Source organism: Papilio xuthus, unplaced genomic scaffold (genome assembly GCF_000836235.2).
Source record: "Papilio xuthus unplaced genomic scaffold, Pxut_1.1 DF827542.1, whole genome shotgun sequence".
Taxonomy (NCBI): domain Eukaryota; kingdom Metazoa; phylum Arthropoda; class Insecta; order Lepidoptera; family Papilionidae; genus Papilio; species Papilio xuthus.
Genome location: NW_013531107.1, coordinates 2,579,681 through 2,602,655, shown reverse-complemented (window position 1 = coordinate 2,602,655; position 22,975 = coordinate 2,579,681). Strand labels below are relative to the sequence as shown.

Below are 22,975 nucleotides of genomic sequence, written 5' to 3'. Positions count from 1 at the left end.
AAACTATCATATTAAATAATCGTAATCCGTCTAACAAATATACTTTCTCTTTATTATTCAACTAGCTGTCGCCCGCGACTACGTCCACGAGGAATTAAACAAAAATAATTAATTGCCTATGTGTTTTTCGAGACTATATTCTACTTCTATGTCAAATTTCAGCGAGTTCCATTAAGCCGTTTTTGACATACTTTCTTACAAACATACATCCATCCATCTATGAAAACATTCGAATTTATAATGTTAGTAAGATTACTACAAAAGCAATACTTACGTTATTATTAATTTATTTTACCTCAGTTATACCGATTAATTACATATTAATATTAGATTATTAGAATTATTATGAGTAATCATTAGATTAAGAGGAGCAATATATTCACTATCATGAAACTTAATGTTATAATGAATAGCATTGCGCAAAAGATTAATGTTATGCTACATTCACACGAGAGCAGAATAGTATACAGTGTAGTACGGATTAATTGAATGCGCGTACACCAACACTACTGTTCTATCCAAACAATATCAGTACTGACTTAATGTTTTATCCTACAGTTCTGCCTCACTGTGCTCCCTCGTGTGAAACTAGCGTTAGCTTCATAATCCCCGGAGCGCTTATGCAAGACAACAAGGCTTAAACTAGGCAATGAAATCTTTTATTACCATCAGAACATTTGAATGTAGTAACTATAATTTTGACTGAACATACATTGCTTATGAAATCCTTGTGAAAATATCTTCCAAAAATTAAGATTCATTTTCCATTTTTATTACACTTGTAGACCAACATTAACATTTTAAACAGTTTATTTTATAACAATAATAGCTGCCGCCCGCGTCACCGTCTGCGCGTTATAAAAAAAATCTTCATTAGTAGGCAATGTGTTCTGGAGATACCTTGTAACAAACAGTTATCCATATATGAAAACTTAAGTATATTTTTATAATATTCTGTAAGATTCAATTTACTTTCGTATAAAATAGATTCAGACTTTGTAAGTGACGAACTAGATAACTGGGGAAAGATAGCTTTCCATTATATACTTTATTTTCCAGCTTTCTAAACACTGACGTCATCAGGATATCAAGAAAGAGTCTTCAGATTGGAGATTATCACAAATGCAAAAAAACTCTTGGAATACATAAAGATCAAGCCAATCTTCGGAAAGGATGGTAATATGGCCAGTAAACATGACGGAAGATTAACGTTATCTTGCACCAGTTATTACCCAAATCCTATAAATGTTACAGCTTAACCTAATTTTGCTGTAAAAGCTACTCGTTGCATTTTTATTGGCTTCTAACAAGTAATATATTGTGCCAATCAGCGGTCAACGTGTGGTTCTTTTTTTACGATATGCACCACGTTAATTTATCCGCAGTTTATTTCAATATGTATGTGAAACAGATTGTGTTCCTAACGGCTTTTGTAGCTGCAGTTACTGCTATTTATCCATACTTTGACACACAAGACTTTATATACAATATTCCGAAAGTATATAGGATATCAATTACGTTGGATAAATTGTTGGAATACTACGAAAAGAAGCCATCGAAGGATCCGGAATGGTTTATCGCTTTGGGTGTTGCAAGAGGTATGTTCTATTTCAATTGCATCTTATTGAATAAAGTTTCTCCTTCTCTAACTCTTCTTTGTATGTCTTTATTTTAAGTAAAATTACATAATAAGTTACAACACTAGCACTCAACTTTCAAATTAATGAACGCCTTATGAATTTTTATAGCAAAATAAATTTGGAGCAAATTTAAATATTGTATTTTGTATAAATTCAGGTCAATTGGAATACACTATAAATGAACTGGACAAATCAGTGCCGCCGAAGTTGAAAGAAAACCTTCAGAATATTACTAGGAAGATGGATAGAATTCGAAATAAGACTGATACGAGTAAATTCAGCTATCGCAGTAAAGATTATGAATATGGTAATATATTACAACTTATTTGCAAATAAATAAAATGTGCGTACAGAACGATAGGATGTCGCGATTGTCAGTTTACGCGGACACTACTCTTTTCATCAAAACCAATCCATTTATGTAATTAGAGGTTATATTTAATTTTGTTTATAACGATATTGAAATTTATTTTTAAAAACAATACAGTTACAATACTTATTTGCCCTCGTAAATGAATAGTAAAAGAATATATGGTTCCACTTTAAATGTAGGTAATTTATAATAGATGCAATAAAAAACAATTTAAACTCCGTTAGAATATCATAAAATTTGCGAAAATGAACTATCACCCTGTATTATTTACTTATTATAATATACAAAAATGTCTTATCAAAAACCTAAAATGTTTGTCAAGGGATTATTACTAAAACTAAAACAAAACTACAAGATAGAAAGTTTGTAAGTAGAAAGCAGTCTCACTCATTGATATTCATTAGTTACGGCGTAAATATCCATTGTTCCGGTAACATTGATAAACAAACACTAAATGTCGTATCCAAAGCCTCTGATGGTTACTAAAAAAGTCGCTTAGTATATTTCACATACTAAATGTGACCATGTAACGTCTCTGAGTACGGTAGCTAAGACTTAATATAAACAAAAGAGAAAGAGTGGAAGAAATTGAAAAAATTAAATTGTTAGATTTAAAAAAAGTACCTACTTATTTTATGAACTCCAAGATCGAAATTATTCAAAACATTTTAAACACAACACAACAAAGTAAGCAACAGTGCTTAATTTTAGAACATGACAAAAAATCAGTTGTAGCAACCGCATACATTAAAATGCTTACATTGGTATTGACCCAAGAAACAATTGCGTTGTACGTTGTAATACACGAAATTCTTTGTCTAGAGAAAGGCAGGATAACGATTAAAGATCTACTCACGTACGGTTACCTAGCATTCGGCAATATGCGCTTCGCAAACTTGATTTACAATCTAAACCAGGTCACAAACCGTGCACTTCTATCCTCCTTGATCAAGATTATTGTGTAATAAAGATTAATTATAAAATTAATTTAAATCTTTTGATTACAGTTAGGATGGAATACATTTTATTGGTTAACATATAATATGAAAATGAACATATTATACAACAATAAACTTCAAAAAAAATTTTTAATTGTGATATAATATGCGAAAATAACGTTTATGCAATTAATTGTTTACTCTTAATCTCTAATTCATTTGGTCATTGCATCACGCGTACGTATGGAACGATCTCGCTAATTCATTTTGTTCACAATAGACAAATTAAAAGTAAATATAAAACATTTGAATCCAATATTTATAGTAAAGACAGGATAATGTCGTGTCAGCATTTTGTATAAAATATTCAACAATTATTGCAGTATGCAATCATTATTAATTTGTAATTGCTTATTTTTGCCAACTTGCGCTTTAAAAAGCACAACGCTACTTTTTTTTAGTTTATTTGACTTTGTCCGATCAGTCGCAAGAAATGCAATTGGGGCATTTCTTTTAGGCGCTAATGACCGTTGTGGTGTAGTTTGCACTATTTCAGAATGATTTTACACAAACAAAAACTTCGTTATATTTGGCATTCCAATTGCAAAAAATAATAATGCTTCGACTCGAAATATATTTTGTTGGTTTAGACCATTTGTTGTAGGCTCTCCTTATTATGTGCTATTATTGCTAATTATAAGCTGGTTTTATTAGAAAACTTAATATAAAGGGCTTTTACAAAACTCGTTCTAATTATGTTTTATTCAATATAAATTCCTTTCAGATTCTTTTTCATTATGAACATCATGTACACATAAAAGGTCCTATATTTTTTTTAGTGGTGAAAGCAATAATAGAGAATATGGACGTGCTGTCATCGTTAATGGAGCCACTGACACTGGGCACGGTGGGGACGCAGAAGCCATATAGATTTAACTTCGAGCAGTACGTGCAGGAGGCCAGGACTAAGATGCCTACCAGGAAAGCAGCCGGTATTCCATCCTATTTTCTAATACGTTAAGCAAAAATGTTGTATACGTTTTTAAGGAATTTTCGCGATCGGATAAACGTGACCAGTAGTTTTTATAAATACTTCTGAAGAAGGTTGCCAGTGTGAAATCTGCAGTTGGTCTGGTTGTCTATAGCCGTCATTGATCCTCGAAGACCTCGGTGTTCCCGCCGCTTCTTTACCACATTCTCTTATAAAAGTAGGTCTAAGAGACTGAGGTTTTAATGTTTATTTTACAATAGATCACTGGATTACAAATATGGCTTGCATGTAATTTCTCACAAAATTAACCGCAAAATTAACCTCTTTATATAAAATACCTATTTAAATGCTAAATCGACATGCGTGGTTTGTTGAGATTTCAAATCTTGCAAGATCTTTTACAAAATGTTTTAGTAGTAATTTAACGTGGTTAACATGAGCCCATAGATACTTAACAAAAAATTACGTAAAAATAAAAATTTAAATGTTTTTCTTTTATAACAGTGATCGTATTGAAGTTAGTGCTATTATTGTTGTCGTGCGGCCTTTATGTAATATATTTTTTGCATAATAATATAATGAAATCAATATAATATAGCGTTATTATCATTTTCAGTAAATAAATTTAGCTGTAGTTAAAAAGCAACAGTTAAAACCTTTAAGATCTAATGTAAATATTATTTTATATTTAAAGGGAAATAAAGCTTCGTTATCTTATTATTATTGACGTGTACCGAATATTGAAAACCCTGGTGACGCTGGGTAAACACTTAGTATTATATAAATCGGTTCCTTTCAAATACATATACGATATTATTTGTATAACAGAGTATTGAACATGAAAATTAAGAGTATCACGAACTGACTATTGCTGGGTACACTTATGACAGTAATAACACTTGCGCAACTGATAGCTTCTATAATAACCGTAGACATCGATAATAACGTAATAATCGAACGGTGCATAAATACTTTCTGTCTACACAACTTATTTCTAGACCATTATATGCTTGCCTAATAACGTTCGTATTCTATTTGATATTAGAAATTTAGAAATAAACAATATGTTTTATAGCATACGAAGATTTGTTTAATAATAGACACGGTAAAGAACAGTAACCTAAAACCAACAGCAACAAACTAATGAGTTGCAGATACATTGCTATTTTTATTAGGTAGGAGTGAATTAAGAGGAATAAATATGTTTTCTTTTCGTATCCATCCTCCTCCCTTGACATCCACTTCCCCTTCCTCTTCTCATCCCTTGCATCTTATTATAGACCATTTCTTAAGTTATTTCGTCTATAAATAAAAGCTATGTCTTAACAGATGCTTGCACAATGCAGTTACTGATATCAGCAATGGAAACGCAAACAACACAATCAGAGGGCGCTTGTGAGCTCACACCAGAATGTCAGGCACAACTGATGAAGGGGTCAGGGTTGGCGTTTCAACAGACAAGCCGGGTGCGAGCGGCAGCCCTAGCCCGACTCTTCGACTGCATGGAAGGCTTAGATCTCTCAGCACATATTTATAAGCTTTGCATACAGATCTACAAAGAAAGTAAATCATTGGAAGCTTGGGGTCATCCTCCTGGCACTAAGACGCTGTTTCTGCAACAGAGTATGTCAATTTGTGTAATCTTTTGTTTCACAGGACTTTTTAAACAATATGTAGTGAGTGCAAAAAAATAATAATAAAGTAATTGATACTTTTTTTCATCAATTACTAATTTTATTAAGTCATAAAGTATAAATTAATGTTGCAGTAATCTAGAGAAAGACCGAATTATGTATTTGTTGTGATATTAATAATAGTACCACTTAATAGTATGAATAATGTATTAAAAATCAAATTAAGCAATTAGTTAATGGGAGTTCTATTATCGGCTTGAGCAATAATATGATATAATAAAAAGAATATGAAATTAGTAAATTGTAACTTTCAACTAAATAATATTTCGTAATAACGTAAAATCTTATTATTAAAGAAACGAAAGTGTTAATACACTTTAGTCGCGTAATTATTTTTTTTTTGTTTTTTTTAGTTCTCTACTGCTCATCGCAAGGTTACGGTGAGTTCATAAAACCTCGTTGGATGAACAAAATCCTGGCGTGGCAGGAGCCTAAGGGATGCTACTCTGACGATCGACAATCTTTCCTGAAGCTCACAGGATTTGTCGGACCAGCCAGTTCTCCTCCGCCAAAAGACAGAGAGGTAAAAATACAATGAAGCTTATGTAACTCATAGGCATAATTTTCGTATTACAAGTGAAGGAAATTCACATATTTTGGCCCCTCATCACTGTTGGACCGGAGATTCGTCGTCACACTATTTATTATTGTGTTTTAATTTACAGGAGGAATACCGTGTGAAGAAAGTGGCGACATCAGTGGGCGGATCGTGCAATTCTCTTACGTCAGCCATGGCTTTAGGCTCACTCGTTATGTACGTGCGAGCGCTTTTGGAAACAGACCAGGCATTCCAATATGATGTGCTCATGTAAATTTAATTACAGATATCTACATCTTGATTTTTTTTATTCGATATTAAAGTCGTTAGCAATAATTGAACTTTAGGTTAACCGTTTCCTTGTTTTATTCATGAAAAAACAGCAATAATGGAAATAGGGATACTAAAGAAAATAAACGTAATAATGGACATAACTAATTAAAATAATTTATTTACTATACATATTAAATCTACTAATTACTTGCTATTTTCTGCACGTGTGCAGTCACCGACACGTTCAAAGTTTTGTATACTGTAATGTTGTGACGTCATTGGACTCAGACCTCACGTTCCTGTGTTCGATTAGTAAGTAGATTAAAACCAATAGTTGTAGTAAGTAAAGGTGTTGAGCAAATTTTCCATCATCGCGCGCACTTCTAGAGATATGCACCATATCTGTAAGTAATATAACTCTCCTCCTTTGGCGTTATGATATTCGCATGGTAACCATGGCCTTGATCCTTTGGGGGTATCGCACAAGGGGAGTTCTTTAGTAAGTTCGGGATCTTCTCGGCGTTAATTCTGAAATTCACCTCGTTAGTGTTGAGCGTTTCTGTCATTACTTTCTGGAACCGGCACGTCATCACCCAGAGTTCCTGCTGCCCTTTTAGGTTATTGACGACCTTGACGCCGCTAGCGAACTGCAGGGTTTCCTTGTTAATCGCCACTGGATGGAAGTTTCGTGTGGAGAATTCGGTAGCAGAGTTCCAACACCAGACGCTGGGAGGGTCCATCAGACCGAAGTAGAGGATACCGTTGCGATCCATTGCCTCAGCTGCTGCCTGATTTGGTCGCTCCTCTGGGAAAGGCTGTTAACAAGTGGAACAATAAAAATATAAATAATGACTTCAAGTAAGAGATTTGTTAGTAGAATATATTACACTTTAGTTACTCTTTATGACATTTATATTATTTTGTAAACTTGCCATAATTTAGTTCAAATTTAGTTTATAGAGATGACTTAACTTTTGTACCCATTCTCCAAAAGAAATAACATGATATACTAGTAACTTCTAACTAAGTATAGTTTTATTGTATATGTTTAGAAAAATAGCTATAAGAGAATTAATGTTTATTGTTTGATTCCTGATGTATACTTACATTCATAGAGTTTGCGGGTGCGTTAATGTTCTTAATGAAGGTGTCGTTCCTGAGCAGGCTGGTGCTGACCACGTTCTCTGTGGTGGAGGCTAACGCGTGGAAGTACAAGTAGCGCTCGCCGTCCGGTCGTAGAGGCGACAGAGCCATGCCCAGCACACCGTCCATCAGTTCGAAAGACTCATCTGAAAATAGATGCACCTCTTGTTATAATATTATACGTTATACTTTAAGTACGTATATATACTTTAATAAGTCTGAAAGTAGCAACGCCTAAAAATTAAGAAACAAAAGGTGTTGGCATGTTATGAGTGACGATTGAAATGACGGAAGATAGATCGATCTGGACGACTAAAACCTAGTGCGGCCCTTTCCTAAAATCCTATTTCTCTTTTAAGTATAGGAATCAGGGCATAGTAAATACGACTCTTTAATAGTCGTCTTTAATGCGATCGCTTGCAAAGAAGTTTTTAATACAGATAATAGCTAACTAACTTTTTGCATGCAATTTCTGTAAGAATTGGATGTATTTTCTTGACAGCCAGTTATATCAACGTTAGGCTAAGAGGTTATCGACTCAATGTTCTCGATATTCTAAAGACATCGAGATGATAAATAGACTTTCGAGAGATTTGTTTTTAAATTAAATTAATAAAGCAAACGCAATGAGGTCATTACGATCGAATTATTTTCGAGTATCTGTTAAACAACCCACAAGTTTGTGGTTCAACTACTCGTGGTCTGTTCAACTATTCGTGTCTACCAATAGGCAATGTTTGCTGTTGTTTTATATGTATTACGTTAGTATTTTGTTACTAAGTCAAGTGTCATAATTATTAGTGAAGGGACGTAAACGTCGCCATTTTAGTAAAGCTAGTGTTGCGCCAGTACACCGGAACAGTGTCGGATTTTCTTCCTAACAGTTTATTGATAAAGATTTGGATAAATTATAATTACTCTGTATGGTGAATGTCCCTCTTGAGGGGAAGGGATAAGTAAGGCGGTGTTTGACTCGCCAAGTACGATCGTTGACTACGTCCAGAACTAAAAAGCCGAAGCCAGATACGTCCGCTACGTAAACAAACGTATCCGCACAACTGTTGCCCTTCTTCCTCACGTCCACCACCTGCGAATTTATAAATAGAATTAATAGGTTGCAGCATGAAATGACGTCACGACTGACATCTAAGTTGGACTATGTTAAGGACCATCTCGTTGATATAAATATCTTGTCTTTTTTATTGCTTTTATTGGGTTCAGTAGACATACGACATCTTTCGCTCCTCGTGCGTTAATATTAGTGAAAGTAGATTTTTTCGTCGTCGTTTAATTATAGAATTTTTACAATCAATGACTGTATTGCGGAATCACTTAAGTGCAGTTCACACAATATTTACTAATTTTGTCATACCCTTGACCACCTGGGGTCTGTCTGGGGTTTTTCCAAGAATATATTTAAAGTCCTTTCAACATTGAACACCTTGAAAGTGTTAAGAAATAAGTTTAATAATATTTGTGAGCCAGATGGATTGTTTTTAAAAGTTTATCACGTCACTACGTCATGGTCACTGGTAAATCCAAATTTGTATACCATATAATTTGATGCATAAGATTAATAAGATGGCTTACAAAGATACTGAGATATACGATTCCCCAATGCTACGGTTACAAAGCAATATATTATTTGTCAACAAAAACTGCAATGTTTATAAATCTAACTCAGTAAATATCTGTAAATCTAACTTCGAGCTTAGGGTTAGCCCGAGCCCCTCAGTGGGGAGTTGTATCGGTTGTTAGATCATTATATTTAGGAAATTATTCTTTAGACAGATATTTTAACACGACACATTGAGTCTTCCTTTACCCTAAATTATAACAAAACGGTTTTGTAATCTGGTTTCGATTCTAACCCATCCCCGGAGTGGATTACGAGAACTGTTAGTTTTAATAACTATTTTATTATATAATGTCGGCACTCTTTTATCATCGGAACACGTTCAGTGTCACCGACTCGCTCTAGGTAGCTTCTTTAATAAATAAAGTCATAGTGGCATTAAAAGTGTTGACTCACTCACCGGTGTAATGAATAGTGATTCGGTTGTGTAGCTGGTGTTGGCGACTTTATGTCTGTAGATCAGCTCGTCAGTGTTCAAGTTGAATGCGAGGACCTGCGGCGGACATCTCTGCACTTCTCCTATTTTACCCGTATCCATTACCCAAAGACGGTCGCATTCGTCAATCTGAAATGTACAGTCGAGGACATTTATTTCCTACCCACAGAATGCAAATGAGTGTCGTAAACTCGACATAGCAAAACCTATACGAGATCAAACTTCTCGCTACCAAAACATTTAAAATTACTACCGAAGAGAAAACATTTTTATGTACGTAAACGTTTTTTTTATAAATGTGCTCTATTGATACAGGTCATCTATAAACAAGTTAGTATTATGAATCGTGCAAACAGAAGTTAAAAAATAATATACTTTGAAATAATTTCCCGAAAAAACATCTAATTTTTTAGGTTTATTATGTTGTTAATGTTTCAAAGGACCTTTTTTGAATACTTACTGCAACTCTGAAGACAGAGGTCATGCCGTCACAGTTGTATCCCTGGTTGTCGTGCCAGGAGTAGTCAGGGTAGCCTCGAATGCGACCATCATCTTCAACAACGCCGAATGTCACCGGCCGGCCCGCGTCGAACCGCGGTATTGATACGAAAATGCGAGACTTTTGGGATCCTAACAACAATAGTTTAGAGCTTAGGTATCTTTCTAGGTAGTAATATTTCTTTATTTAAAGGAGCAATTTCAAAGTGGCGAAATGTTTACTTTTATTGAGCAGTTCGATAATAAGTTTCTAAAAAGGATTAAATAGTTATTCTCTGATTTATCATCCTTCATTCATTTCGCTACATCAATGGAATAGTAATCAAACGCATTTGAATTATCTTGCATCTATCTATAGTAAAAGACATCCTTTTAACAATGGCAAAGTCTGACTCGTTGTCGTATCATCGGCCTTAATGCATAGAGTTAGTCAATACCTATATTTTTCCAGGTCAGGAACAATCGGTCCATCATCTGAGTCACACATTTACACACTATTTCTATGCTATCTTTTACAACACTCGTGATGCATATGGTATATATTAAGCGTTAGCGGATGACCGCGACTTCGTCCGCATGGAACATTTTTTTTTTTAAATACCCGAAGTATTTACTCTTTAAGTCTAGTCTAATTAAGTGTTTTTCATAATAGTACTTGATTCTGGGTTATGCAATTTCATTTTATACACCTTATTTAGATATATTTACTCTTTAAATGTAGAAAACATTGACAAATTTTAAGTCTAAACTATTATTTTATATATGTAAATATTTGCATAATTCGCGTCGATTATTAAATGATGCTAAGTTTATTGTGAAACAATTGTGTTTAAAATTCATACAATAAATTACAAACGTATAACACAGGCCTGTTAGAAACACTGTGCATCTAGATATGTAGATTTATTTTATATTATCTAGGCTAAAAATATAATTTTATGCATGACTTTAAAGCGGATTATTTAAACGATTCCTAGCATACATATTTGGAAACGTGGTTATAAAACCTTCAATAAATTTTATAAATGTATAAGATTTCTATTCCGTACCTAGAAAGTATATATACTTCTGCTAACAAATATTTTTTACATTATCATCTCCGATTTCTAGACAATCTTTCATTTGGTTGGTTATGCGCGTTCTTTTCTTTTAATAATGCTGTCATTTTAGTTGATTACTCGTATAATCTTATCGTTGAAGTTTATTAATACTCTTCTGTCAATAATAAGTATGAATCGGTCGGTAAGATATGCTGTATGGTTATTTATCTTTAAAACAATAACTTACCTTTTCTATGATGAACTTCAACATCAATAGGTACCGAGTTGCCTCGGACGTAATAGTTCTCGCGAGCCGCTCTTTGTTTTGCCTCCTCGCTGGGGTAAACGAAGTCCAACTCAGCCCATTGTCTGACGACTCTGAATTGGTTCTGTGCGTGCAGACCTTGCCAACAGCACGCGATGCAATATGACAAGAGGAAGAATCTCTCAATGCCGAGACCCATCTCCCACTTGTGAGCTTGCAGCGTCAATGGATCTGAAATGTTGACAGTTTCTTTGGTTAGATATCTATATTGGTTTGATTCGTTATTAGTAATGTTCACAAGTATTTTTGATATTTAATTTAGATATATTTAAAAATGGTCCTTTTTATAATCTTACTTTATCGAGATCGTCTGAACGGATCTCGATGAAATTTGGCATACACATAAATAATAGTCTGGAAGAAGAGATAAACTGCTGATTATGTTTTTTTTAATAACGCACGGACGGAGTCGCGGGTGACCGCTAGTAAAGTATAAACACAGTAATGTATACCTATGTAAAGTTCGAAATAAGCCCTATAAGTTAACATTAAATTGAAGAGACTCTAAACGGTTATTGTTTTAGCCTTCATTGAATAATTTTAATAATTACTGAGTCATTAAACGTCTATTAAATTAATTAGTACATTTGTTAAGGAAAGTGCTATTAGCACTGTTTCAAATGACGTTTCTAATTATATTTTGCAATACTTAAACGTTATTTTAACTGTTGATTACATAAAAATAAAAATGTTTCAGTATCAATAGTTAGAAATTATTTACCTTTTAAATTAAATAAGAAATAATATACATACTTGTTATATTTAATATAATAATTAAATTATTTAAAGAACACCAAATAGTTGATTGTGCGACTTTTCAAGTTGTAGTATTAAAAAATAGAAATACTCGAAATTTATACAGAATGTTTGTTACTATTATCTAGTTTCTAATTTGCGTCTAATTTGACTTCATAATTTCACTATACAGGTTGTCCAGAAAAGACGTATGCAACTGAATACCACTTGAACATATGACGATTTAACTCAAATGAACTGTTTCTACTCAACAATCTTAATCCAAAGTATGCAACTTTGAGTAAAGATAATTTGGGTTAAATCGTCTACTTTAGACATCCTGTATAGCGCACCTGAATTAATTTATTTAAATTAGTATCATTATACTAACTGGAATATATTATCGGTAATACTTTTTATACTACCTAATAATTTCACTGAAACTCTATCGTCGTCGGTATATGAGAGTTTTCGTCTTTGTTTTTTCTAAGAGAGTATGAGTGATGGCAATATATTAACACAAGTGTCATTGTACTCAAAACTCATTATTATAAATATCAAAACTGTATTTAGTCTTTTTAATTTTTATCAGTATTTTTTTTTTCATTTACACATACTTTATTTAAACTATCAATTTTATTATAGATTTATATACACTTGAATACTTTATAAAACATCATATTTCGTAGCTTATTGCTGTTTAAATATTTGAAATTATTAATTAAGTAAAAAAAAATGACGTCATAATTTACTACATTGGCAATAGTCTAAAATAGCCTTTTATAATCTCAAGATGGAGCATCATCAAGTTTCATATCTAATCGAGAGTCTATTATCGAAATTTCTTTTTATATTGTAAATTGCAACACCGAAAAAATTATTCAACAAAAATTGGTGATGTCTTTTTCACGTCACTTTTGTGCTCCGGATTAAATATCTACAGATTATAAGTCTATGGTATTAGGAATATAAATACATATCAAAAAAGATTACCGTATCGACTCAGCAGCTCACCACATACTCTATATTGTTCCACTGTTGCGGGCAACATCTTGCATAGAACACTTATCAAATGATACTAATTTAATTTGCACCTTCTTTTGTTCACAGAAGTTGTATACAGTTTTTTTTGTATTACTTATTAATGATACGACTCACACCTAATTCTTTTAAATGATAAACGCTTTATAAATTAATGTTACAAAGATATTTATTTCGTGAGGTCCCTATTGATTCGAAAATATCTGAGTAAATTTAAAAAAATCTTTAGTCGGGAGGAATCTCTTCTAACAGAGGGTAACTTACAGATTATATTTTTTATTTGTGCACCTATTCGAGTGAAGCCAAGGATCCACGCTTATAATCGATATTTTTCATTTGTTATTCATTTTTCAAATCGTTAAGATAAGCCTACTTATATAATACTAATTGGATGTTATCAAGAAATTTTGCGAAATACTTAAAATAATTAACAGTTTTTAAATTAATTAGAATGACATTTTTTTAAATTTAACGTATGAGTGATACTTCAATTTACACTAAAATTAATTTTAGTTTGAAAGTTAAAACTCAAGAAGTGTGCTGCGTAATAAAGAGTATTTGTATTAATCTTCAAATCGAGTTAAACAGGATTCACGAAAATAAAACAATATTGTTCGTTGCAAAGAAGAAAAAAACGCCGCACGTGTTTATGTATGCTTATATCACTATTAACTTAACAGCACGTGAGTCACGTTTGAAAAAAAATATATCGGACGTATTAAAAAAATTAAAAAAAGTTATGTGAGACGTTTCACTTGGAATATACGCGTATACTGATTGACTTTCGTTCAAAAACTGGACAAAGATTTTTTATGAAAACTGTCCCCCCCCAACAAAGCCATTAACCTCTTGGTTAATATTTGACACTTAAATATTGTTAATGTCGAATCGGGCTATGTCATTGAACCACTTATGGTAATTTAAATACGACTAGATTTGTCTATACTTTGCTAATTCTGCGGGGAATAGCAAAATTACGACACGTGTTTTGAAATATCTATCAATCATTTTAGTCACGTACTAAATCTGCAAGTTCATCTTTAGATACGAACGGTCTGAGTATGAATGATGTGTACATTAAGTGCATTAATTTGTAACATTGATATAAGAAAGTTTAAATTTTATGACCAAGTATCAAGTAAAAATTCTATAAAAGTACTTGACTTTGCCAATTCGTCCAATATGTGTTGTTAGGAAGAAAATTAGACACTGTGCCGGTGTACTGGCGCAACACTAGCCTTACTAAAATGTCGATGTTTATGTCTTCTTACTATTCATTCTGATACTGGACTTTGAAACGAGTCATTCGCGGCAAAGGATTCTAACTAATAATGTATAAAAGTATAGAGCATTTTTTGGTTATGAACATTATATAAACTAAATCCACAATTCACTCAAATTTATCACATTTAAAAACCAATTCCTTTGCCAATACACGAATTACAAAAAACCTGATTTCAATAACTAATATTATTATTATTAATATATTAATTTAATAGCTAAATTCATAGTGAGGAAAGTTATTCACTTGAAAGAATATTTTACATCAACACTATCAGAAATATCAAAGTTGAAATAAATCTGACCAATTTTGTTTTTAATTATTTTTAAAGTTTCAGGTTGATTTTTTTAATTCTCTGATTTTTTTTTTTCAAGAAGTGACACCTAAAATACAGTCAAATTGAGTGTCCTTAGCGAGAATTTTACTTTTTATATGATGAAAGATCCTTCATTCTCTTTTGAAAAAAAACATGGTGTCTATTTAATAGTAGCCCTACGATTAAACTGGGATGTTCTGGGTTCATTTTGTCACGGTAAAATTTCCACATCCAACTCCTTGACAACTTCTATTAATTACCATATTTGTGTACAGTTAGAAAAAGGTTCCCACTGACCTATCTTCTACCATTTAGCATAGCCTCTTAGGCTAGTGTTACTCATTAGGCCTACTAGCTTTTGTTTTATAACAGTATCCCCAATTTCGAACATAAAGTCTTGTTACAAGTATCGTAACTTAATGATGCTATGATTGAGTTCTTGTACTTTTTATAGAATTAATAGCTAATAATATCGTGTATCGACGCAAATTGCAACATCGTAAATCGTTTTAGTACTACAATAACATAATTTTCTATAATCAAAGGATGTTAGTAATGCTCCGAATGATTTTGTTAATTTTCGATAATTCAGTCATTATTTTAAAGGGAAATCAACTTAAATAGTTTCAACCGGTTTGTGTTTTTTTTTAGTCAAAGTACAATTAATTCACCAAACATATTCCTCGAATTTGATAATTATACGCGGTGCAGGATTTAAATCCAAGGTTTTAAACAGATTAAGTTTTTACCAAAGAGTTTTCGCGACTTTTTAATAATGGTATAATGAACTTTTTTAACGAATTTATCTATTGTTTGCTAACACTATTAACACTTGATAACAATCGAAATAATTTAATTCACATGTTAATTTAAACACCACATTAAATAAATGAATAAATAGATATAGAAACTCCTTTCACCATGATTGATCTTGTTAGACTAAACTAAATGCGTGAAAGGGATCTTTTTTAAATGCGACAGAATAATATATAAGGAAAACTATCGCTGTTGTTTATTCTTATAGCGGGTAGTGACTTAGCCGAGAAACATCTGAGTTTTTATTATCTAATCCGCCATTACGGAGCTATTGTTATATAATTACGTCGCTCTTGGTCGGATCACCGTTTCGTTACCACAAAACGGTTAACGTAACATTGAACTTGAAACTTACTTGTTTGTACTTTAAGAAGCCAGTGGTAGATAAAAAAACTATAATATAAACATTCGATTTTTAATTTTAGCTCGTATAATAAGTCATGTGCCTCGCCCGGACGTGGTTTCGTACGTCACTACAGCCCCGGGACAATCCTCTATTGAGACTCCTTTTTCTCCTAAACTTCCCTGCCTAGGAATCTTTTGTTGATTGGGGGCATTAATTGTTAAATGGTTGTAGAACTTTAATGGAATTAATATATTAATAGAACAGTTACCAGAAGTATCCTAACGTAAACTAATTACCCGTGAGCGCACTCAAGCGTATTATATTGTATCATGGCTGCCATTACATTTATTTCATATAAAGATTATTTTTAGTCTTAATTATTCAGTTTTTTATTTATATGTATTAACACAGATTTAATGCCTCTATATTCATACACACCCTCTCCCTAATAAAACCGTCTGATATTGCAACATTTCTTGGTAATTGGATAACTTGCATCGCAAACGCTAACAATATATTTCTTTAGAAACCATGTTAAAATGTGTCCTTTAATCTATGTATAAAAATATAGAATTATTTATTACACTAGTTTTTCCCATATCAAAAATATTGTTAATCAATTCATTGCTTTTCAGTATATTTTATTAACATAAATGTAATGGAATGGAGGATGGATACTTTTTAAAAATTAGTGTCACGAAATGTCGCGAGATGGCGCTAGTCGTTATAACAGCTGACATGTGACATTTCGTGAATTAGCGCGGCGGTGCGGTCGATGGCTTTTTAAAATGAAACATCTATAAATCTATAAATACCGTCACTAAGAAGTTTAACATTAAAACATTAACATTTTTAAGTTGTTTTGAAAGTGTGAAAAAAGGAATTGAAATACGTGATGGAACATTTGTGCATACAGTTTCAATGAATTTCATGTGGACTAATGTGAGTAAAAAATTTTTACAATTGCTATCTAATATAAACTGTTATTAACATTGGAATAACATTTAACATTATAAATAATATGAATTTAACTAACGAAGATATTCGATATCTAGTTCTTCGAACCGCTACTGCAGTGAATGTTTACTTTGTTTATATCTTTATTACATTTTACTTTAAAACAAATTTGATTAATTTTATAGCATTGGTCATGCTATATTTAAGACTTTCTTTAACAGTAATACGTAAGAACAAATCGATTATCAATAATCGTAGTGGGAGATAAACTCAATGACATTTTCTCTACGCAATAAAACGCGTAATTGAAAACGAAGAAATCTTTGTAAGCGATTGAAAAGAAAGTAAACATTGATCAGTTATAATCAAGTCAAGCGTAATTCCGTAACTGTACCATTATTTATCTTGCCGGCCTCTAAATAACCATAACATTAGAAAGTAGAGCCACGGGAAGACAAAAAATATACCATTTTGAACATTTCGAATATCTAACTTACATTTTACTTTAATGTTGTAGTCAACTAGAAGTTTGTAATTTTGTTTATTGCTTAAAGTGTAGAACATATATATGTCTCTTTTTATTTAAAGAGAGTAAAAAGGATAACAATACTATGTTGTTTGGTAGTGTTTCTAGAGCAAAAGGTCAAATTAATTAAGATCAGTGTATAATAAAAGATGAAAATAGTTTTTAAGCATTATTAAAAATAAAAATGTCCTGAATTTTTACAACAAAAGAAAAGGAAAATATACAAAATTTATTACCTGCACGCGTAAAAGTATTAACAATTGACACGGAATTGCACAATATGTTCAGTACAATATCTTCACTTTAATAATTTTCAAGTACATAAACAAATAAAGCCGCGTGTACTGCAGCTACACGACGTAGACAATCAAATGATACACTTATGAAGACAAACAGATTTTTAATGACGAAGAGTTAATTCCACATGCGATTATTTCTTTGTTATCATTTTAATGGGTTTTGATCGTTTATTTACATTCCATAATCGTACCTTTTGTAACAAAAAGCGAATTAATTTACATCTAAACGTAATAAGCTTTGCAACACGACATTCTTGGCTGAATAATTTTCGTTATAACACATTCTTTAGTTTAAACTAATTTTTTAAAACTAATTCATTAACATCAATTCTTTATAAATCTTCTGAAACATTAAGAATTCATATGAACGTAAACAAACGTGACTTTTATATAGAAATTATTTGTTTATTTAGAAAATTTATTTATATAGAAATTATAGTCTGGTCTGGACTACTCGATCATTAGCTACTCCGACCGCGCGGTATAAAAAAAATTAGTAGCATATGTGTTCTTTCAGACTATGTTCTACATCTATGCCAAATTTCAGCGAGATACGTGCAGCCGTTCTGAAGATACCTTCAATCAAACAAACATCCATCAATCCAAACATTCGCATTTACAATATTAGTATGATATTAGTATGATTTCTCTGGTCAAGTTCCAATCCATCTGGACTTTTGACTAGTTAATTTGTGTGTCTGTGTATGTACTCTATTACTTTTAGGCGAAACATAATGTTCAGTAAACTTGAAGTAAACGTCAAATATTTGTTGTCAACAAGACGTCGTCATTACACCGTTAAACACGTGTATCATTGGAAACACTAACGGAAATATTTTTTTGTACTTAAAATAGCAATCACAAGTCCCGTAGTCCCGATTCGATGTTATTAAAATGAAATCCATAAAAACATCACTGCCAAAAATATCATAACAACAAAAAGTCGATTCTTCACCGTCGATATAAAACAACGATTAGCAAGTTAACAACGGGTTTTAAACTGGTTGTCAGTTACGTCATCTATACTTTTAATATTATAAAGAGGAAATATTTGTATTTGTATGTGAAGAATACACTCAAAAACCATTGATGTTATTCAAAAATTCTTTTGCTCGCAAAAGACTACATTATCACTGAGTAAGATACTTTATATTTGTATTTTTTTTTATTTCCGCTCGGACGATTTCGGGGTAATGCTAGACTTTCTATAAACTTGAATAATTCTATTTTTGTTGACTTGTGGTCGCATATTATTGTTATTGAGGAATAGATTATACATGTTACTATAATATACTATTTTTAATAGTTTATTTTTAACGGGCAAATAGAATAAAGATCGTATTTAACAGCTCTGTTAAAAATATACATATTGCTTATTTATTTTGTCAGGTATAAATTATTATTTGTTAATTTTTACATGGGAATGTAGACGTGATATTTTTTTACATAAAACGTATCTTAAATATTAACACATTCGTGAGGACAATTTTAGGATTTAGCATTTGTTAAACGATTCTTGGAATTGAATCATTAACTACCGCATAAGTTACTGTAGGTACCACTTAGTACAAAAATACATAATATTCACTCGCGCAAGTTTATTGGAAAAACCTAAAATTTGTAAATTCAAGATATGTCTTATGTTTTATTTTTATGTTGCAGACAACATTGATATTGTGTCGTCAATTACCGGAAGTTATTCTATTCTTAAGTTATGTATGCGTATTTTTTTACATTTAATAATAGTCGTGAATAGAACGGTTTATTAAATCGTTTTAACCTTCTTCTTTTTGAAGTCGGTTAAAATTATTCTTTACATTTCTACAATTGACACTTGGGTTCACAGCAAAGCCTAAAAAATATTTAAGCATATGTAAAAATATGTAAAAAATGTATTGTCATAATTCCTTTTATTTTATTTCAATAAAAATAAAATCCAAATATTATTAAAATTACGGTATGCAATACATGAGGTCTTAAATTCCAATCCGCGATTGTCTATTGTCCTAATCATTTTTCAGCACGAATTTATTTGGAATATTTTTTTATCTAATCGTTTATTATAAAAAGGCAAAGGCTACACTTAAATTATTCTAATGCATTCGAATGCTACAGGTTTTTATTTAATATATTAATCACGTTGGTCGTGGTAAAAAAAATATAGAATGATAAATTAGTATTAAAAGATATTTGAAAATTAAGTTAAATGGTTGCTATTAATATTATTAGTTTTGAAATTAAATTAATAATCTTATAATTGTATTTTTTGGTAAATGAATTTTATCTGCAAATTTTAATAATTATGGACTAAGAGATTGAATTGTTTCCTTATTCTTTTTTTTTCTAACATAACATTTGTGTCGGAGCTATAAAATTAAATTTTAGCGGATGTGTATTGTAGATACAAAACTTCGGATGTGATAAAAAAAATGTTAAAGCGTACTCGTTCAAGTTACATATAAAACAAATATTAAATTATAACAGGAGTGTAATAGAATGTAAAATTAATATCATGTTAGATTATTTGCTTGAATTGCCGGGAAATACGTTTAAGTGTAAACAAAAACCAGCTGTCGTGGTAATGTCAAATCTTTTCACCACTACTTTTAACCAGTGGGAGGAGACGAAGTAATATTATTTGAAGTAAATAATTACAGATTAAAGTAAGAAATAAGTGGACGGTGGATACAAATGAGTCTATTATTAGAAGTAATTTCCTCGTTAGCTTATGGAGCTCTTCATTGAGGATCTCTCGAGTGTTCTTTAATAATGGATGAGTAGGCTTTAGCCGACCATTCATTTTAACTACTAATAAATTCACAATAACATTTGTTTATTGAATAATCAAAGAGAATTATCTTCTTAGCTTATAAATAATTATTAATATTATAAATGTTAAAGTAAACAAATTCAAACAGAGAAGAAATAACTAATGTATAAGTGTTTAAATAAGAAACCATACATACCTCAAGTAAGTATATAGCAAGATTTGTCCGCAGTATTTCAGTTTAAATCGTGTAGTGATTTTTTGCGATATTTAAATATGAAAAATGCGTGCGCGATACGCGAGATGCGAGCGTGTACTGTTGCGAAACAGTGCGGGCTTAAATAACACCGGTGTTTAGATGACCCAAACCCGAGGTAACGTCTTCCTTTAACAATGTGACGTTTCCGTCTCTTTTCAATGAATTAGATGTCTAAAACCACAGGCACGTACCTCGTATTCTAAAAAGTGTTCGGCAAACGATCACGTTTTACCAAATTTTAAGTATTTGTCAAGGTACCATCACATAGCCACTTACCATCAAGTGGGTTTGTGGTCAAGCACTGGTTTAATCAATATTAAAAAAAATGTAATGTATTGTTTGATGCTTTTGTCTATATTTGATGACAAGCTCTTGGAAAGCTTTTTGAAAAGCAAAAAGCTTGCATTTCAGTACAGTTTTAATTGAACTAATTCTGCTTGAATGAATGCTTCATTTTTCACATTTCATAGTTATTCTAGTTTATACGTTGCTGATATCTGTAGGCGTCAGTGATCTCTGTCGTTATGATACCCGACATTTCAAAATATTTTACTATTCTTCAATTTTATGTTAATCCGTTAATTTAAAAAAATAAAACGACCTTGTTGGGAGTCGACCTCGCGACATTTAAATCTTATTTCCGACGGCATCATATCAGTCAGTAGGTCGTTTATTGTTTGTTTTAAAAATATACTTAATTAACGTAGTTAGTTATTTAAGGATTTTAAGGAAGTACAATGGTTTCAACAATTTTTAGAAGGAAAATACTTGTAATGACAACTATTGAACAAGTATTATAATTGAATCTCTTTGATTCACTATCGAAAAATATCCTAACATGTTAGAAAACTTATACGCTTTATTGCTACACAGAATGTTCGATTTGGTTTATAAATGTGATATCTAAAAGATAATTAATTTGTAAAGACCTCTTTCATCCAGATAGTCTTTCAACTTCGGGAAGTTTTGTATTTATTTTCGATCTTAATTTATTTCAAACACATTTTTTGAGAAATTTCAAAGACATTTTAATTTCCATACTCATAACAATATAATTAAAACGACCCTTTGGCATATTTTAGTAAATAGAAAACAGCTGCTATATAAAACTGTCGTGTATATTTCCGAGAAAACAATTCATATCCGTTGCTTTAAACAAAAACATAATGGTTTAACTATTTAAAAAAACTGCAAAGTTATTAGTTTTATTATTAATTAGTAAATTATAAGGAGTAGCGAAGCATTAACAACAACATCATTACTCAATCTTTTAGTTGAATGAATAAAGCTTATTGGAAACAATAATAAGATATTATTAAATTTAAACATTTAAATTAGACGATCACGATAGCCAATTATAACGTTTTGAACGACCTAAATAACTTAATCTACAATAAAGAAACAAATAAAATCTACGCCGTTAATTATTAAAATCAATCAAGCATTGAATAAATAATACACTAAAAACGTAAACAGAACAATGGAAAAGCTAAGTGCAACTCCGACAACCAGCTGATGTAGCAATGCTCTATAAAAAAAATCGTTCCAATTATCTTCTCCTTAATAATAAAAAGTAATTCTGCGCTAATTCTGGCAAATATGCAGGTATAAAAAGAAGAGAAAAAATAATGTTTGCGTCTGTGCCATAAATGTAATAAAAATTATATTTCATCGTCGTATAACAAAAAACAGTTTAAAAGTTTTTGTCTGTCCGTAAGTTCGCATTTGTTTTTGGTAATTTTCGAAACGGTTGCACCGATTTTGACAGGACTTTTACTGGAAAGCTGACTTATGTGAAAGTAACTTAGGCCACTTTTTTAAATTCCACATTAACAAGGCACAAATACGTTCATTTCGAGATTTATCACTATCAACGAATCACAACCATTACAATTTTCAAATCAATTTACCGAATAGACACTAGATCGGTAAACAAGCTGACAAAGTCAATGACTGGTAAAAAAAAATACGATCGTTGGCGAAGCGAAACAATTGACAATCACAGGATGCATAACTAAACCAGAATAACCAATTTGTTTCATTCACACCCACTTTCGACATTATTTTTGTACTAGAAGCTATGTCAGAAATGTTTTTCACATTGTA

At 31.5% G+C, this 22,975-nt stretch overlaps 3 protein-coding genes across 5 annotated transcripts in view; 2 read left to right on the top strand and 1 right to left on the bottom strand.

The window, feature by feature from the left end:
- Positions 1–1,071: 1,071 nt before the first annotated feature.
- Positions 1,072–6,448, top strand: LOC106118972 (uncharacterized). The gene is made up of 6 exons (XM_013313768.1): positions 1,072–1,598; positions 1,798–1,947; positions 3,791–3,943; positions 5,272–5,565; positions 5,990–6,159; positions 6,302–6,448. The coding sequence occupies exons 1-6, from the start codon at positions 1,361–1,363 to the stop codon at positions 6,446–6,448; spliced, it is 1,152 nt and encodes a 383-aa protein (XP_013169222.1). The 5' UTR covers positions 1,072–1,360.
- Positions 6,449–6,596: 148 nt separating this feature from the next.
- On the bottom strand, positions 6,597–20,897 carry Y-d (yellow-d). Of its 3 annotated transcripts, none has more exons than XM_013313764.1 (7): positions 17,781–17,887; positions 11,448–11,696; positions 10,123–10,292; positions 9,627–9,791; positions 8,509–8,677; positions 7,555–7,736; positions 6,597–7,262 (listed from the first exon to the last, which is right to left on the bottom strand). In XM_013313764.1, the coding sequence occupies exons 2-7, from the start codon at positions 11,662–11,664 to the stop codon at positions 6,831–6,833; spliced, it is 1,335 nt and encodes a 444-aa protein (XP_013169218.1). In that variant the 5' UTR covers positions 11,665–11,696; positions 17,781–17,887; the 3' UTR covers positions 6,597–6,830.
- The window catches only part of LOC106118973 (uncharacterized), a 50,775-nt gene continuing 44,704 nt past the window's right edge, over positions 16,905–22,975 (top strand). The window contains exon 1 of the mRNA XM_013313769.1: positions 16,905–17,003. Coding sequence (XP_013169223.1) covers positions 16,983–17,003 — 21 coding nt within the window. The 5' untranslated portion in view covers positions 16,905–16,982. The remainder of the gene's footprint in view (positions 17,004–22,975) is intronic.

Excerpts from the sequence above, each read along its gene's own strand:
- LOC106118972 (XM_013313768.1), top strand. The coding sequence starts at position 1,361 with ATGCACCACGTTAATTTATCCGCAGTTTATTTCAATATGTATGTGAAA. Across the intron at positions 1,599-1,797 it reads CGCTTTGGGTGTTGCAAGAG|GTCAATTGGAATACACTATA; the intron begins GTATGTTCTATT and ends GTATAAATTCAG. Across the intron at positions 5,566-5,989 it reads GACGCTGTTTCTGCAACAGA|TTCTCTACTGCTCATCGCAA; the intron begins GTATGTCAATTT and ends TGTTTTTTTTAG.
- Y-d (XM_013313762.1), bottom strand. The coding sequence starts at position 13,311 with ATGTTGCCCGCAACAGTGGAACAATATAGAGTATGTGGTGAGCTGCTG. Across the intron at positions 10,293-11,447 it reads TGAAGTTCATCATAGAAAAG|GATCCCAAAAGTCTCGCATT; the intron begins GTAAGTTATTGT and ends TATTGTTGTTAG. Across the intron at positions 8,678-9,626 it reads AATCACTATTCATTACACCG|GTGGTGGACGTGAGGAAGAA; the intron begins GTGAGTGAGTCA and ends ATAAATTCGCAG.